Source organism: Psammomys obesus, unplaced genomic scaffold (genome assembly GCF_907164565.1).
Source record: "Psammomys obesus unplaced genomic scaffold, mPsaObe1.curated_primary_1811, whole genome shotgun sequence".
Lineage (NCBI taxonomy): Eukaryota > Metazoa > Chordata > Mammalia > Rodentia > Muridae > Psammomys > Psammomys obesus.
Window position 1 is genome coordinate 7,748,071 of NW_026596234.1, and position 16,874 is coordinate 7,764,944.

The 16,874-nt window shown below is 48.3% G+C and overlaps 1 protein-coding gene across 2 annotated transcripts in view; it reads left to right on the forward strand.

Annotated features, from left to right (window-relative positions):
- The first annotated feature begins 11,217 nt into the window (after positions 1-11,217).
- The window catches only part of LOC129668318 (1,25-dihydroxyvitamin D(3) 24-hydroxylase, mitochondrial), a 13,063-nt gene continuing 7,406 nt past the window's right edge, over positions 11,218-16,874 (forward strand). For both annotated transcript variants that reach the window (XM_055596282.1, XM_055596283.1), the window contains exons 1-5: positions 11,218-11,475; positions 11,649-11,839; positions 12,594-12,687; positions 14,884-14,980; positions 16,057-16,148. In XM_055596282.1, the coding sequence (XP_055452257.1) occupies positions 11,218-11,475; positions 11,649-11,839; positions 12,594-12,687; positions 14,884-14,980; positions 16,057-16,148 (732 nt within the window). The remainder of the gene's footprint in view (positions 11,476-11,648; positions 11,840-12,593; positions 12,688-14,883; positions 14,981-16,056; positions 16,149-16,874) is intronic.

Below are 16,874 nucleotides of genomic sequence, written 5' to 3' on the forward strand. Positions count from 1 at the left end.
CTCAGGAGGGAACTAGAACCTGGAAACACTTGGTACGTTCCAATTAAAGGGCCAGACAGCTTCCCTCCCAGCCGAGTGAGACCCACAGTCGGGCCAAGAGATTCCAGCCACAGGCAGCAAGGGAGGGGCTGGGTACCCAGCGGGGCGGACCGGAAGAAATTCCTTTTCCATTAATTCAACAAGCTTACCTGCAACCTAAAAAGGACCGGAGGCGTGGCTTCAGCGCCTTCGGTCACAGGATTTGCACTCAAGCATGAAGACCCAAGTTCGAGCCGAAGCACCCACCACATTAAGAACCCAGCTGAAGGCACCGGCATGTAGGCCACCCTTGAAGCCGGCCTTAGCTTGTATGCCACTGACCGCTACAGAGGACACAAAGGATGGAAGGAACGGCTAGGAGTGGATGAAGACAAAGGAAGGTTACCTCCAAAGGATCTAGGGCACTGGCCTTCCTAATGCTGGGACCCTTTGATACAGTTCCTCATGTTGTGGAGACCTCCAACCATAAAATTATTTTCTTCATTATGTAGATTTGCTACTGTTATGAATCATAATGTAAATACTTATTTCCCAATGTTCCTAGGTCACTTCTGTGAAGGGATTGCGACCCACAGGTTGAAAACCACTGATCTAGAGTACTATAAGCAACTCAGATGCTCAGATGATAGCTTACTGGAAGGTTGGTTGGTTAGTTAGTTGGTTAGTTATAGACAGGGTCTCCCTATGTAATCCTGCTCTGGAACTAGCTCTGTAGACCAAGCTGGCTTCAAACTCGCAGAGATCCTCCTGCCTCTGCCTCCCTCGTGCTGGGATCAGAGGTGTGCTCCACCACGTGCAATTCTTTTGCGTCTTTAAAGTGAAATTGACTCGACAATATGTCTTCCACTCACTCGTATATGTTAGCCTGAGAAGGCTGTCCACCCAAGGGCCTGATGGGCACCAGGCTTCCTCAGTAACCCCACCACTGTTAACATCCTTGAGCCAAGACTGGTGCCAGGAAACTCAGAACCCTGAGGGCAAACAAGTTGACAGCATTGGGGCAGGGGCCATTGTCTCATCTACTGAGCCAGAGATGAGAGACAGGGCAGGCTGGGCTTGAGCCACAACACAATGAGCCTGGTACTGGGATGGGTGCTCTTTGCATCTTTGCCAGTCCCTCCTATGGCTTCTCCAAGCAGCAACCCTTCCACAAGGGCATGCAGAGGAGGGAGAGGGGAACAGATCTCACCCGTCTGCTTAAAATAAGAGTCTCTCAACCTTCCTAATGTTATAACTGTTTAATACAGTTCCTCGTGTTGTGGTGACCCCCAACCATAAAATTATTTCATTGCTACTTCATGACTGGAATTTTGCTACTGGTGTGAATTGTGATGTAAATATCTGATAGGCAGGGTATCGGATACTCGGCCCCTGAGAAAGGGCCATTAGACCTCTCAAAGAGGTCATTACCCACAGGTTGAGAACTATTAGAGCATTAATGTATGTAGCCATTTGGGTATAGTATGTCTCCTACCGTTAAAATGCAGTCTTTGCTCACTGTGTCTTTATCATCAGGTTCTCTGGGTACAGTGTACTTGGACCCCTCGGACAGAAGTTCTAACACAGCCTCCTGAGGAATGTTTGCTACTTGCACTCTGCTACCTAGCAGTTGCACATAAAAAGTTAAATCTGAGCACCTGGGGTCACAGTGGTACAGCTTCTGAGGAGCTCATTTGTCTAGCACCTGGGCCCTGTAACCCTTGGAGCAGACTCAGAAGGCAGGGTGAGTATCTAGCTGCAGTGGACTGAAAGGATGCCAGGCCCTAGGGATCGTGGGGGTGCTGCATTGAGAACAGATAAAACGCCCCACACTCATGCAGCTTGCCCTCTGATGACAGGAGACAGACCACAGCCAAATAGTTAAAGACGGATCGTGTGTCAGAAAGAGTGACTAGCGTAAAGGCTAGTGCCAGCAAGGGGAATGCAGGAAGCTTTGTCATGAGAACTTCGCTGGGGATGCACGGGGAAAAAAAAAAAAAAAGAATAAAATCAGCTGGAAGCAAATGCATACCACAATGTTGTCCAAACGCATCCTAGCTTTTAGGCTGTGTCACACGGGGATAATGATTGTGCTTGTCATGAGGGAGTTTGTGTGGGGGTGCCCCCCCAAAAAAAACCCGCAGCATCGCTCTATGTTTCCTGTGCTTCGTGAGGAAGAGCATCCTTTCAGTACGGACCTTGCTTGAGTCTGAGTGGCTAAGAGTGGGCAAATCTCCCTGGCAGGAAATCATTCGATCCTGTGCCTGCAGAGGGCGCCCAAGGATCACGCCTGCAGTCTCCTTGCTTTCAAGTCCAGTTTCACTATATTTTGAATTTCTCTGCCTCTTATCCTGGGAATTTGTCTGTTTGTGTTTGACTCAAAACTCTTTCTAAGTTATTTATTTCTAAGCATTTTATTTTCAAACCTGACAAGGTTGAAATTCTTGTGTCTTCCCACCTCATGGTAGGGTCTAACTCAGATTCGGAGGCCAGGCCAGCCTTCCTCTCTGATCATTGTGTAACACTTTCTCACTAAGTCCAACTTAGTGAGCCAATGAGTCTAGTGGGATTCCTGACAGGAGTATGTATGAGGGGCTGCTTGGAGGAGCATGGCTCTCTTGGTCCAGTCAGCATGCCACCAATTTCAAAGTCCCCCTTGACCGTTACAGCCAGACACTAGCTCGTTCGTCTGAGTCTGGCCCAAGGGTTACAGCCCCAGGATCGGTCTGTGGCAATATACAAAAAAAAAAAAAAAAAGTGAGAAAATGGGGTGGTTACTTCTCTTCTACCTCTGCTAAGAGAACACAGGGCCCGTCCTCTCCAAAGGTGCAGGAGCAAAGCACCATCTGGGGTGGAGGGGCCACCCAAGATGGCCTCTCTTGGGTCTCCAGCCACAGAACACGCCAGCACCTTCATCTTGGACTTGTCCTTCTCCACGGCTGTGAAAAGTTCATTTCTGTTGGTTGTGAATGACCAATTACCCAGGCTTGGGGGTTCGTTGACGTAGCAGCACAGGCGTACTGACACAAACACGTTCCTCAACCGCTCCCACTCCTGCAAGCAACTTCATGGCTTTCTCTCTGGCCCTTTCCTTGGAAGCTTCACCGGAAGCACCAAGGGAAACAACTCACCTGTTTATTAATGAGTAAATAAATGCATGAAAGAATAAGCGGCGGTGCGTTTAAGGATTAGAGAGTAATGCGAGATACAAGATAGCTGAGGGTCCGTTTGTTCCGTTCCGCCTGTTCGAGAGTCCATATCCCTGTTTGCATTTGTTTTTCCTCCTAGGTCCGGTACAACAGGCCTGGTCACCTGAATAACTGCGTTTCATCACCAGGTGGCGCCATGACTCCAAACTTTAATTTTTCTTCCGTACAAGCTTTGGGGACCAGCCCCACTGCAGAGCAGGACACAAGATCAAATAAGCCACACTCTGGGTCAAACAAAATACAGTCATCTCTTGCTAGCTTCAATTTTTAATTTATTTTTTTATCAGGGAAGATACATCTTTTTTTTTTTTCAAAGGTACACTGAATGTACAGAATTTTTAGACCTTTGTGGAATAGATCATTCACTGAGCTAAGCATACAGCTTTGTGGCAGAGACTAGCATCCGTAATGCCTTGAGTTCAGAACCACAAAAAGAAAAAAAAAATCTTTTTTTTTTTTTTTTTTTTTTTTTTTAAAGGCAAACCATCATCTTACCTGTCTACTGTAGTGGTTCCTGGCCCAGCAGCTGTCACATTGTGAAAGGAGTCATCATTTGGAAACAGATGTTACTCCATACCAGTTCCTTAGTATGGTCCAGCAGCGATTTGTCAAGAACTAGTGTGCACGCCCGATCACAAGACTGCAAACCCAGGGCGCACCTGGGTCTGATTTGCACTAAAATGGATAACTTATAACCCGATCACAAGACTGCAAACCCAGGGCGCAGCTGGGTCTGATTTGCACTAAAATGGATAACTTAGATATTTAAGATCATCAAAAGCGCTTTGGGGATTGTTCTAGGTCCCAACTCTTGCCTCTACATTCTAGAAGTCAGAATCCTTCAAAGACTACAAGTCCGGAGAAATCCAGTCAGGTTCGCCCAACACAGTGCAAGCTCAGATCAAGCTGATCAGATTCAGCGGTGCAATGAAAGCATTCAGTAAAAAACAGTTGAGACGAAGGGAAACTGCAGCAAATAGGTTCCCGGAGGCCAGGGCACCCAGGCAGAGGGACCAGGGGCTCTCTGAAGCCGCAGGGAAAACATCATTACATCAGTGACTTGGGCCCAAAGTTGGGGGTATTGTAGGAGCCAGCTATCAAGCAAGGTGGCTTTAGTGTCATCCCCGAGTTTTGCTGTCACTCCACGCCCTAGCCCCAGAGCCTGTACGTTCTGGCATTGTTTTCCTAGTTCTTCTGATGAATCCTGCTAAGGGTGTCGTGATGTTTGCCACAAAGCAGCATGTAGAGACAGGTTTTCCTTAAAACGTCAGCCAAGAAAATCAAGAAGGCTGGGAGAAATGTGGCGGTGGCCTTGAGGTTGTGGTGAGGCGTGGGTAAACGTGGGCAGCTCTGGGGTGGAATTCCATCTGAAAGAAAGAAAAGGCCCTCTCTGCTTGTTGCGGAAGAGCAGGCGTGCCCTGTGCTGATGTTCTCGATTTCCACTTTACAAAGCCCACAGTGGGGTGACTTGTGCAGTTTCTACATGCACAGTGGATATAGGTCATGGTGAGGGGCGACAGCCCGAGAAAGTCCATCAGAGTCACTCTAAGCCAGAATAGCAACTGGCGTGATGAAAGGAACAACCACCAATGATGACGACGAGGAGGTACTCACGCCAGAGGGAGAACAAGAGGAAGAAAGGGGCAGGGGAGATCTTGGCTTGTCCTGCCCGGGTATACCAAGTGAACTGGGCAGGGAATGTAGCTCAGTGGGTAGAGTGCTTGCACAAAGCTCTGGGTTCAATTCCCCGGTATCATTTACACCCAGCATGGTGATGCACACCTATAATCCCAGTACTCAGAGAAGAGTTGCCTTGGTCATGGTGTCTGTTCAGTGACTAAGACAATGCGGGTAAGATATAAAGTCCCTTCGTTCTGTCTCTAGGTAGACCTTTACCAGAAATCTATGCTCACATCACGAGCGTTTAACAATAAGAATGTATCTGTCAAGCGTTCTAGGAAGAATACACCTCCCCGAATCTGCACACTGAGGTAACATGAGTCTGTGAGGAACGAGGCGGCTTCAAAAGGTTCCTAGTCACCTAGTGCAGAACGACTCTGAATGCAAGAATGTTAGTCAAAGATATCACTGGCATTCACATAGAACTGCCCGAATGTCCCTTTGTTTGGGTTATTTTCTATAAGAACTTAATTACTGTTGTCTGAGGTTAATATTAGACGTCACTGCAACTCCTGTCTATCCAGGTCTCATCCTGCACTTTCAGAGCTTTCCACACGCCGCGTGTTGCACTCCGGAGTAGGCCTTTCCCTCTCATTTACTCCAGCCACTGCTGTCACAGAACCCTCTCCCTTGTTCATGTCTGTCACCACCGCTTTGGTCTCGGAACACTCAGTATATCTTTCTTAAACACCCTAGCTCACAGCCCCCAGTGACCCCCTAAGACATCACAGACACAGATGTACTGGGAGGTGAGCGGCCGTGAAAAGCGAAAGGGAAGGTAAAATGAAGCCGACTTACTGATCTGCAGCTTGTGGAAGTGGCCAGTGTCATGGCTGTACCCGAGTGTGCTCTCCATCCAGGGTCAGAGGTGGACTCCTCGGAGACTTCTGTGATGTCTGGAGGTTGGCCTGTTTCAGATCTGATCAGCACTGGGACTGTCTACATCCTCCGGAGAAAGGCCCATCGCCACTGGAGGGACATAGCTCGATTCGGTAACCTTAAGTCAATCACGCCGTCACCATATCAGCCCTTTCCCTGGCATTTTCTCATCCAATTTTAATAAATATCACACAGAAGCTTGCCCTGTGCACTCTTTCAACCCTCTCCTTCCTTCCGAGAGCTCAGATATCTTGGATTTTGATGCTTCTGTTGGGTGTCTTTGCCATCACTAACTTGAAACAAACAGGAACTCCCTTGAAGGATGAGACCCCTGAGGCCCCAGTGCTCAGCTGGCAAGAGCTGACAGTGAGGGGACTTGGAGCAGCACCCAGCTCCAGCATTAGCTGTAGGACCCTCAGCGAGGACAGCTGTAGCTGGTCCAGCAGAACCCGAGAGAGCGATGAATAATGAGAGAGTGCTGTTTTCTGTTGCTGCACCCTGCAGCGCCTCAGAACAACCCACTTTGCAGAAGTCAGGAGGATGGAGGTTGACTCTTTCCTGTTTCCAGTACATGTGATTCGATGTCATCAGCAGAGAGTCCGCTCTAACTGAGCAGGCCTTCCTTGCCTTGCTCATCTCTGACACCCTGTGCTGGGGAGGGCGCCCAGCATGCAACGGGCACTCATCCAGTGAGTTTACTGATGACTCCCCCAAGGAATTCCATTCTGACTGGAGAGAACGAAAACCAATCAGGAGATTTCTGGAGATGCATGTTAACTTATTTTTTTCCGATGGGAAATGACACCACAGTGCAGGGATCTGTAGATAGTGGTGTGTAAACACATAGGATTCCAATTAGCCTTGAAGCCGGAGCTAGCCCTGTCTCACTGACTAACACTGCAGAAGGATCAGAACAGAAGGGACCTCATAGCTGCTGTTCTTGGGTGGAAAAGCTGATACCAAAAGTGTCTGTTATAAGAACACTTAGGAATTGCTACTGCCCAAAGCTTCTGTACAGTCAGTTCTCAGTAATGTCCGTCTAAGTCAACAGCCCATCAGATGCGTCAAGGCAGGCTCCTGACATAGAGGAGCAAACCAAACTGTGCTTCCGATGCAAAGTATCTGACTGTAAAAATCCCATCCGATTTCCCTGAATTCACAGGAATGACATTAGCCACGTCAGACCATACAGGAAAAGGCACAGAACAGGTATCCGTGTGATGATCTAATCTCAAATTCTATTCACGAAAAGTATGTGGGACCAATGGAATGTCAAAAACAAACAAAGGAAAACACAAAAATGCAATAAAAGCCATGGGTGGAGGCTGGAAGATCAATTCAAAGATGAGACAGGGTTTTTAAATCACTCTCAATTGCATAGTGAGATCAAGGCCAGCCTGGGCTACATGACACCCTGTCTCACAAACCAAAACTAAGCAAACAAACAAAATGCAAGAACCTTTTCACATTGTCTCGGCCTACCTGGGTAGGAGGGTGTAGTGACCTCCAATGTTGGCAGTGAGGAAACTGGGCTCAGAGAAGCCAAACACCTTCACAAGCCCACACAGCCAGTGAGGAATGGAGTCAGGATTTCAACAAAACCTGACCAGGCCCAGATCCTTATTTTTGTTGTGTAAGACTGCTTTCTGTGAGGCACCCAGGTGAGCATCGCCAGAGCTTACCAATAACTTCCTCAGAAAACAAAAGCCGTTTTGTTGCTACACTCTCTGGGTTTCACTGGGGAATGAGGAAAGAATCAATAATCAATTGCCTATTATTTACTTATTGGGTGCCGTTCAACATAAACAACATTGTGTCATGTGTTATGCGAGGGACAATCAGCAAAAAGACAGTAGCCTGCCATTTCAGGGAGATTTAAGATTTATCCTAAATGAAGACTCAAGAGCCCATTTTCTATAGCTATGACTACCATGGGCAGTCAGTTTCCTGCCACAGGGCCTGCTCCTGTGGCAGTCAGAAAGTCCCTGTGGAATAAGCCGGCTGAGCTTAGATGGACACTCACTCGGACTTCTTCACCCCTTTACTTCAGCTTAATTTGCTGTGTGGTTTACTGAATCAAAACAACGTGACTTCAGCTGCTTGGAAGGTTGAGCCGAGCCGAGCCTAAGCCACTGGGTGAGACCCTGTCTCAAAACTGTGACGAATGTAGAGATCCAGCCACAGAGTGCTCTCTGGTGCTCAAGGCCCAGCAGCCAGTCTCCAGCACCACAAATACAAAAAATGCAACTAATCAGTTGAGCACATAAATCATGATTGGAGCACCTGCCTTCTGCGTAGCCTCAAAGAACCAGGCATGCGTGCAATGCACGCGCACCGAAGGGTAAATTCCCACACACCTCAGATTTGGTAAGGACTTTCCTCAGGGCCCTCACGGGAGCCTGTGTTGGTACACTCCTATATTCTCCATTTCTGAGATGTTGGATTGTGGCTGTGAGGTTGGTTCCAATGCTCTCTGCTCAAGAAATGAAAAATCAGCCCTCCGAGTCTCCACAATCAAAAAGTAGCTCTCGCCCGAGGTCAGCCAAAGTTTGAAGCTCAAAGCTTTATTGCCAATCCATGTATTTGAAAAGGCTTTGTATTTCCTAGTATGGAGGATCAAGCCTTTGCCCCAACACACACACACATGCACTATTGTATAGTAGAAAGGCTAGGGTCTAATTAAACTTTGCGGACCTTGGTTAGGATCTCCCGGAACAGTAGAGGTGAACGAGGCCAGTCTTGGGAATGGGGTTGGCACTTAGCTGCCACTCCTAGATCTTTCATTAAGGGTTCCTGAGAGGATCCCTGGCTGCATGACTCACAGAGGCTCCGGAATGAGGGAGGCACGAAGCCAAGGGAGGAAGGGTGTGCTCAACATAACCATTTTGATGCTCCGAACCTCTTCAAGGACTGATGAGTCTTCTACTCAGTGGGTGTCCCAAGAACTTCGTGCTTCCCACTGCCGGTCAGTGTAACAATGACTGGGGACCCTCTCCAGTACACACGGACTTCCATGAAATAGAAATTTGCTTATTTACTCCTACCTGTATACAGTAACTAATGATCTCCTGTGCTTCTAAGTATCTGTTTGGAATACCTGAAGTAGTCTGGTACTCTCCCATGAGTCTCCTCTAGCACTCAAGAGGCAGAGGCAGGCAGGAGGTAAGTTCAAGACCAGCCTGGTCAACATAGCAAGCTACCAGAAAGCCAGGGTTACATAGTGAGACTCTGCCCCCAAAAACAAACAAAAAGTTCAACACTGAACCCCCAGAAAAACCTACTTCATCTGAAATCTGCCTTAAAAATAAATTAGTTAATGAAAAGGAAAAAAGTAGCACACTACCTAAGAAAAAGGGATGTAATTAGCTAAGTGATGTGAGGTGTGGTGGAATAAACCTCTCATCCCAGCATTCTAGGGGTGAAAACAGGAGGCTGAGGGGTTTGAGCCAGCCTGGGCTGTGAGATTCTGTCTCAAGAAAGCAAAGGAAGGAGTTACGTATATGAATGTCTATGCTGAAGGGTCAGGCTAGGCCAGAAACTGTGGCCTGTGAATGCCATGGGGACCACTAATGTCTGTGACAATCAGCAGCATGTTTAATTCCTAAGCATGGGGGGAGGGGGACGGGTTGAGTTTTATTTTTGACATTGAGCTAAAGTGAAATTTAAACAGAAATATTGATGTGAAATTCCTGCCTTGTCACAGGCTCTCTAAGATGTATATTTCACACAAAGACTATATAAATTTATATTTTGTGCTGTACCTACACTGCGATACATATTGAAATAGATCTAGCAGATTGCATCTAAATTATTGCATAGGTGGTGTAGCTGTTTTTTATTAAGACAGAACTCTTAGGACACATTTGAAATAACAGTGTTGGAGCACAAATCACAAATTGGATTGTAAAACCTTTACCAGAAGCAGACAGATGTTTACGGAAGACTTTGCTAGTGCGTGGGTCACGGTAACCTTAGGTCAGGTGACTGGAAAGCAGGAGAGGAAATCTGCCTCCCTCCTGGGTGCTGGTGCCTTTGCGTTGGATAAGCAGGAAGCAATATGAGTCACTTTGAATCAGCAAAGACCAATTTCCTTTCCAGAATTAGAAAAATGAGCATTATTCTAGCCAGCTACAAAAGCAGGACCACCTCTGTGGATAACTGCGCGCTTTAGGTGGACTTCATGTAGGCAATGGGCCGCTTGGGAATCTGTGGGTGCCTCTGCTCTGGCCGGGTGGGCGGTGAGCAAGAAGGGAAGGCTTGAGGGGACATGTGGGAAGCAGTCCGAAGGAAAACTAAGCCAAGCCCTCCAAGAGCATTGTCTCCAGAACTAACTCCACTAGCATCTTCTATTGATTATCCACCGCGGACGCACACCTATGTAGACTCTCTGCATCCACTGATTTATTCAGTTTCCTAGCAACCCAACCCATCTAGAAATCCGGTGAGGAAATTCTGCAAACAGCTTTGGGCTTTCTTGCATAACTTAAGACGAAGAGTTGCGGCCCTTCTTTCGGTGCATCCTATTAAGTTTCAAGTCACCTTCTTCAGAGGCTCAAAGGGGCAACTTCTATCCAGAAGAAGTACGGCTCAGGCTGCGAAAACCTGTCTCCCAGGATGTTGGAAGGCACGGATGCTCTCCCCTCCCTTGGCAAGCGCGGGCAGCCTTCCGCGCTGTCCTCGGGGGACCTTGCCCGCCCTGCATGGCGATTGTGCAAGCACAGCTTCGGGCTGTTGCAAGGCCGGCTGCAGCCTGCAGGAGGAGGGCGGGGTGGCGTGCTCACAGCGCACCCGCTGAACCCTAGGCTCAACGCGCCTTTCCTGGGTTATCTCCGGGGTGGAGTCCACCCGTGCGCCCGCCAGGAGAGCAGCGCATCGGTCACCGAGGCCCCGCGCCCTCACTCACCTCGCTGACTCCATCCTCTTCCCACACTCTCCCCCCCCCTCTTCCACGTCCCTCTCAGCCTCGCCAGCAGGTCCCCCTCCGCCCCAGTCAGCGAGTTCATTGGCCATCCCGGGCACGTTCTGTCTTCATAAATACGAGGTCCCTGAGCCTGGGAGCTTGGGGAAAGCACAGCGAGGTACATCAGACCCGACGGCATCCCTTGACACCCAGTGACTCCAGACCTTAGAAGTCAAATTTGCAGACCCACAGAAGACTCTCCCAGGAGCCACCAAGCCCCGGCCCGCTCGTCTCCAGGCCCTTTGGTGGCCAGCTCGGGACAGGCGCCTGCGCCTAAGCCGCTGCACCTTGCAGCAGCAGCATCCCTGGACGCCCGCCTCTTCGAAGTCCCTCCTGAAGTTTCGCCACACCCGCAGGTTCTGTTTGCCTCTCTTCCCAAATTGCCAAGACTCCAGAACGCAGTAGCACTTCCGAAACACCTTACCCTTTCCAGCCCCTGCCCCTCTTCGAGCCCACATGCGGCCTGCTACTATGAGCTGCCCCACTGATAAAAGGCGCTCCCTGGTGGCTTTCCTGCGCCGGCTGCGCGACCTCGGACAGCCCCCCACGTCCGCCACATCCAAGGCGAGCGCTCCCCGCGAGCCAAAAGAGGTGCCCCTCTGCCCGCTGGTGACAGGTGCTAAGACTCGGGACGCCACCTCCCTGCCTGGACCCACCAACTGGCCACTGCTAGGCAGTTTACTGGAGATTTTTTGGAAAGGGGGCCTGAAGAAACAGCATGACACTCTGGTAAATAAGTTTGTCGTTCTCCTGTTCCCTATTCCTCCCCGTTGGGGTGACGGGGGCGGGGAGGGGGGGAGAAGGGGGAAGAGAGCTCAGGTGACCCGGCAGCTGTGCAAGGCAGAAGCGCCCTAGGCACCAGAGGATGCGCCGCTGACGGCGTTCTGCCCTCCCCGCCGCAGGCCGAGTACCACAAGAACTACGGTGAGATTTTCCGGATGAAGCTGGGCTCGTTCGACTCGGTGCACCTGGGCTCGCCGAGACTGCTGGAAGCTCTGTACCGCACCGAGAGCGCGCATCCCCAGCGACTGGACATCAAGCCCTGGAAAGCCTACCGCGACTACCGCAACGAGAGCTACGGGTTGCTGATCCTGTGAGACCCCTCTGCAGGGTGGAGGCGGCAGGAGGCTGGGCGCGCTGGGCAGCAGGGGAGGGGAGTAGTTAAAAGTTCCCTAGGACATTTCTTAGGCAGATGGAATACAGAAGCCCCTGTTCTGCTTAGGGCCGGTGCAATCCCGGAATGATGGTACAGAGAGTGGTCCCCCCACACAAAAGCCATGCAATGAGGGCACGCACACACTCCTACCTCCCCCATAGGATATAAGCAAAAGCACCAAGGCCCTTTCATTGGGGCTTCACCTTCCTGGTGTCATCTTGAGCAAAATTCAACCATACTGTCAAAGCAAACATTTTCACATTGACGTGGTCGCTTTCATCCCGCGTGCCCCCTCCCATTCCCACTGAAGGTGTTCCTCGTCCCAACAACTCCCGCTCCTATTTACGTGTCGTTTTTGTTCGTGTTTATGTCTCCCTGGGGTTGCTTGCATGAGCATGGGTGAGGGTTAGAGCAGGGGGAACTTGTCAGAGCCTCATTAGCTACTGAAGAAAAGTGACAATCCCCTCCCCAGCAACCATTAACTGCCATCAGCTCTCCAGGGAGCGGAGGGACGACGTGAGTCCATCTCCCCTCCCCCTGACCTCTGGCCCCAGCTGGACAGCCGCGAACATTCATTGAGTGCTAAGATTCCTAGGAACTCGGCAGGCCATCTTTGGGGTAGTTTTTGCGCTCCTGGAATCGCTGCGCGGCTGCTTTCCAGGGGCGCTGTCAACACAGTCCTCCTCTGCAGGGAAGGAAAAGAGTGGCAGAGGGTCCGCAGCGCCTTCCAAAAGAAACTAATGAAGCCGGTGGAGGTCATGAAGCTGGACAAGAAAATCAATGAGGTTTGTGCGCTGGGGCCAGCTTTCCCCACGCTCCCCGGGGCTTTCGCTCACAGCTCTAAAGCACAAAAAGAGAAGAATCATCATCCATCACAGGGGTTGAGGGGGTAGCTGTTTCTCTCCGTCCAACCCGGTCCCCCAAACTCATCTCCAAAGGCTTCTAAAATAATCCCACGGAGGCAGGCTGAGTCCCCTGTTCCATGGCCTTCCACCAAGTACCGGTGAGATCCAGAGGCGTTGTTTTGCTTCCCTAAGCCCATTTCCAAGTTTTTAGAGCCACTAGTTTTTAGAGATGATCCTTGTAAAAGCCCTTGGAGGCAACAACGGGGGAGGAGGGTGCTTTACACTTGGAATAGGAGCACAGAGGCAGAAACTCTCTGAAGATGTAGAAGGATGAAATGGCATGATGTGGCCAGAAATTTTATACTCCACGCTGATGAACGATTCTGAAGAGTCTGGGCAATGGGCAGAACTTTGTCCTTAAGAATGACTTCATACTTTGCTAAAGGACTTTTAACAATATCGTTTAGTCAACAGGGGGCCATGGGGCAGGCTGAAGCATATAGCTTGTTTGTTTGTTTGTTTGTTTGTTTGTTTTACTCTTGTTCACATTAGAGGTTGTTTTAAGTTAGCCTTGGACCCAGATGGGTTCCTACAGAACCCATAGAAGCCAGATAATTAATATAGCACAGTAATGCAAGCCTCAAGTAGTGCATAGTTAAGCCTTTTCTAGGTGGACAGCTGCTCCAGATCCCGCTAGCTACTGTCATGTGACACAGCCAGGGTCACCTCTGGTAATAACGAGAATAAGATTAATAAGATGGGTTGTGGGAAAATCCATACAGTGTGTGAAATCCCTTGGGGTTGTTTGGTTTTTTTGTTTGTTTGTTTGTTTGTTTTTGTTTTTTGTTTTGTTTTTCTTTTTCTTGGAGACAGTTCTCCCCACGTAGCTTGCTGGCCTAGAGTTCACAATGTAGAAAGGCTTCCTTCAAACTCATAGAGATCCACCTGCCTCTGCCTCCCCAGGGTTTGGGTAAAAGGTGAAGCCCCATGCTCAGCTTTTTTTTTTTTTTCTTTCTTTTGTTTTTTGTTCCCCTCCTCCATGTGCCCTGTTTTTCTACTGGGTTAGCAAATACAAAGTGTTTTTAAAATGCATTACACAGGCAAGCTAAACATGCCCGTTTGTTACCTGTCAAGTTTTATGACCACTTATACTTTATCTAAGGAGTAGCTTGGCAGGTCATCAGGTATGTGAGCAAGTGACTTAGCACGTCTAAGCTGTTCTTCAGCTGCGGCATGGAAAATGTCACATGGGGTTGCGGTGCAGATCAGCTAGAATGATACACTCTGTGCTACGTGTGGTTCCAGTGAGACTTGGGCCATCTCCGACTCTGCTTTTTAGAGGGTTGGGCATCTAGAGACCTCATGTGGCTGTCCCAGGGTTGCAGGCTTACCAACTGAGGGAGCTACGTCCAGAGTTTGCAGGTTTCCTAGCTCCCAAGTGCACATACGTCTCATAAACAGCTGGAGGGAGGGCACGCTTCTGCCCAGATGTGCCAGGAGAGAGTGGAGGTGCTGCCCCAGACTTCACAACAATCCCTGAGCTGCTGTGCCATTTTGTCTGATTGCCCCCCCCGTGGTCTTTCCACCCAGTCTTCCCAGAAAGGATTTTTTCTTTCTTCTTAAAGTATCAGAACCAGAGCTGGGGAGATGGCTCAGCCAGTAAAGTACTTGCTCTGCAATTATTGGAGACCTGAGTTCAAATCCCAGCACTGAGGGGGTAGAAACAGAAGGATGGCTGGAAACTCATTGGCTAGCTAGGTTAGCCAAATTTCAGAATTCGAGGTTCAGTGACAGACCCTGTCTCAAAAAAATAGGATGGAGAGCAACTGAAGTAGACAGCTAATCTCAACAGCTGGCCTCCACACATGTGCGCATTGAGACATGCATACCCCCAGACAAACACAAGCCTACACACACACACATAAACACAAAACAGTTTCCAGGAATGTTCTTAAGACAAGCCTGAAACTTAAGTTTCAGTAGCTTCAGGAAGAGCCTAGGAATAGCACAGGGCAGGCCCCATGTGTAACTATTGCCAATCACTGCCAACCAACGGTAGAGATACCCTCTGATGAACTTCCTGAGCTTGGACCTTCTCCTTCCCTCCCATGACAAAGAGATGTGCTTCTCTTTAAGGTCTTGGCTGATTTTATGGGAAGAATGGATGAGCTGTGTGATGAAGGAGGCCGCATCAAAGACTTGTACAGCGAACTGAATAAATGGTCCTTTGAAAGTAAGTTGACTTTGTAGCCCTGTTCACTTAACATTGCAAGAGATCTAGGGGATAAAGCTCAGCTCTGCTTACAGTTCTATAATGATAGATTATCACCAACTAGAACAAGAGCATACAAACCCATTTTAGTTCTGACCTGTACTACGGGTTGTTTATAAAGTTATTCAACAAACATTTATTAAGCAAATACTATGTGCCTGGCACTGTTAGGTACCAGGAACACGCTGAGGAACAAAACGGATAGTATCTTTGCCCTCACAAAACTATGGTTCTGAGCGGCAAATACAGATAAGGACATTTAAAGGACTAAAAGGGGGCAGAAGTGTGAGCCTGGGTGAGAGGAGGACTCCTTTGCACTAAGGAGACAATGTAGGACAATGTCATCATTCTTAGGAGATTAATGCCTCAATACAGATGCAAAGCATTTTGGGAAGTAAACATTGTTTCAGATGCCACAACCCATGCACACCCCTAAATGGGCGCACACTCAAGGAGAAAGTAATTAAAGCAGCCTGTTCAATTACTACATCTAGTTAAAGGGACATGGCTATTATATAATTCAAATTCTCTCTGTGTAGAAAATTTAAAGACTAAGGAATCTTATTTGAAAATAGGTTGATCCTAAACAACATTGTTAAATGGAAAACAGAACAGAGAAACAGCTGTCCTGTGCTAGTCCAGTGCCTGGCAGGTACTGGGGGCTCGTCCAGGGCTCCTGCCTCCCAGCTCTTCTCATGGTGGCTTTCTGGGTGCTGTCTTTGGCAGCAGGAAATGGTGACCACTCCAACTGCATGGCTGAGCCAAAGCAGTGCAGATCTCTGACCCAGTGCAGTGACTCCTCTGTCCTCACCTCCCTGTGACTGTGGTGGACAGTGTGTCTCTCACGAGGAAGCTCCAAAGCTTATGGATCTAGTGAGAGAAGAGAGTGTTCCCTGCTCTCTCTCTCTGAGATTTTGTTTTCTTCTAGAAGAGACCACAGTCTCATATAACATGGAATTCAGTCTTTAATAGCCAGTTAATCATAGATCCTGGCACAGCTATGGATGAGTAACAGTAGTGATTTTTTTCAATGACAGGTATCTGCCTTGTACTATATGAGAAAAGATTTGGGCTTCTTCAGAAGGAGGTAGGGGAGGAGGCACTGACCTTCATCACCGCCATCAAAACGGTAAGCAGCCCCTGTGGACAGCACGTCCTGACAGCTAGAATTCAGAAGGGCACAGGTTATCCCTGTGTCTCTCAAAGAGGAGGGGTCACACTTACCTAATACTTAAGTCATCCATTTTGATATCTATATTTTAATTTATACATGTGCACCAATCACAAAGAAACATGCTAAGATCATTTTAGGCTAAGTTATTTTACTAAAAAATTATTTTAAATGTATTTAAGGTATCTTGGTTAGTGGCCAGTTGGCTAAAAGATAACTTTTAAAGTTTCTGAATGTTTCACATTTTTCAGTTTTGAATGGTTTAAGTAATTTGAGAAATTATAGACACAGTGAAATTGATTTAGGATTAACTAAGGTTATGTGATTCAAGAAACTGGAATGAAATAGGCAAATTACACTGTTCCAGTTTTTGTTCTTTCTTTACAATTAGACCATTAAAAACTAGGGCTGGTGGTATAGGCCTGCCTTCCCAGCTGCTTGGCCAAGGTGCTGAGGCAAGATAATTGCAAGTTTTAAGTTGGCTTAGACTACAAAGTGAGTGCAAGGGCAGTCTAGACAATTTAATGATACTTTGTCTCAAAATAAAAATAAAATAAAAGGGATACAGAATAGCTCAGTATTGGACATAGTTTTTGCAACCAGGAGACCCTGGGATTGATCCCCGGTACAACCAAAAGTGTGTGTGTGTGTGTGTGTGTGTGTGTGTGTGTGTGTGTGTGTGTG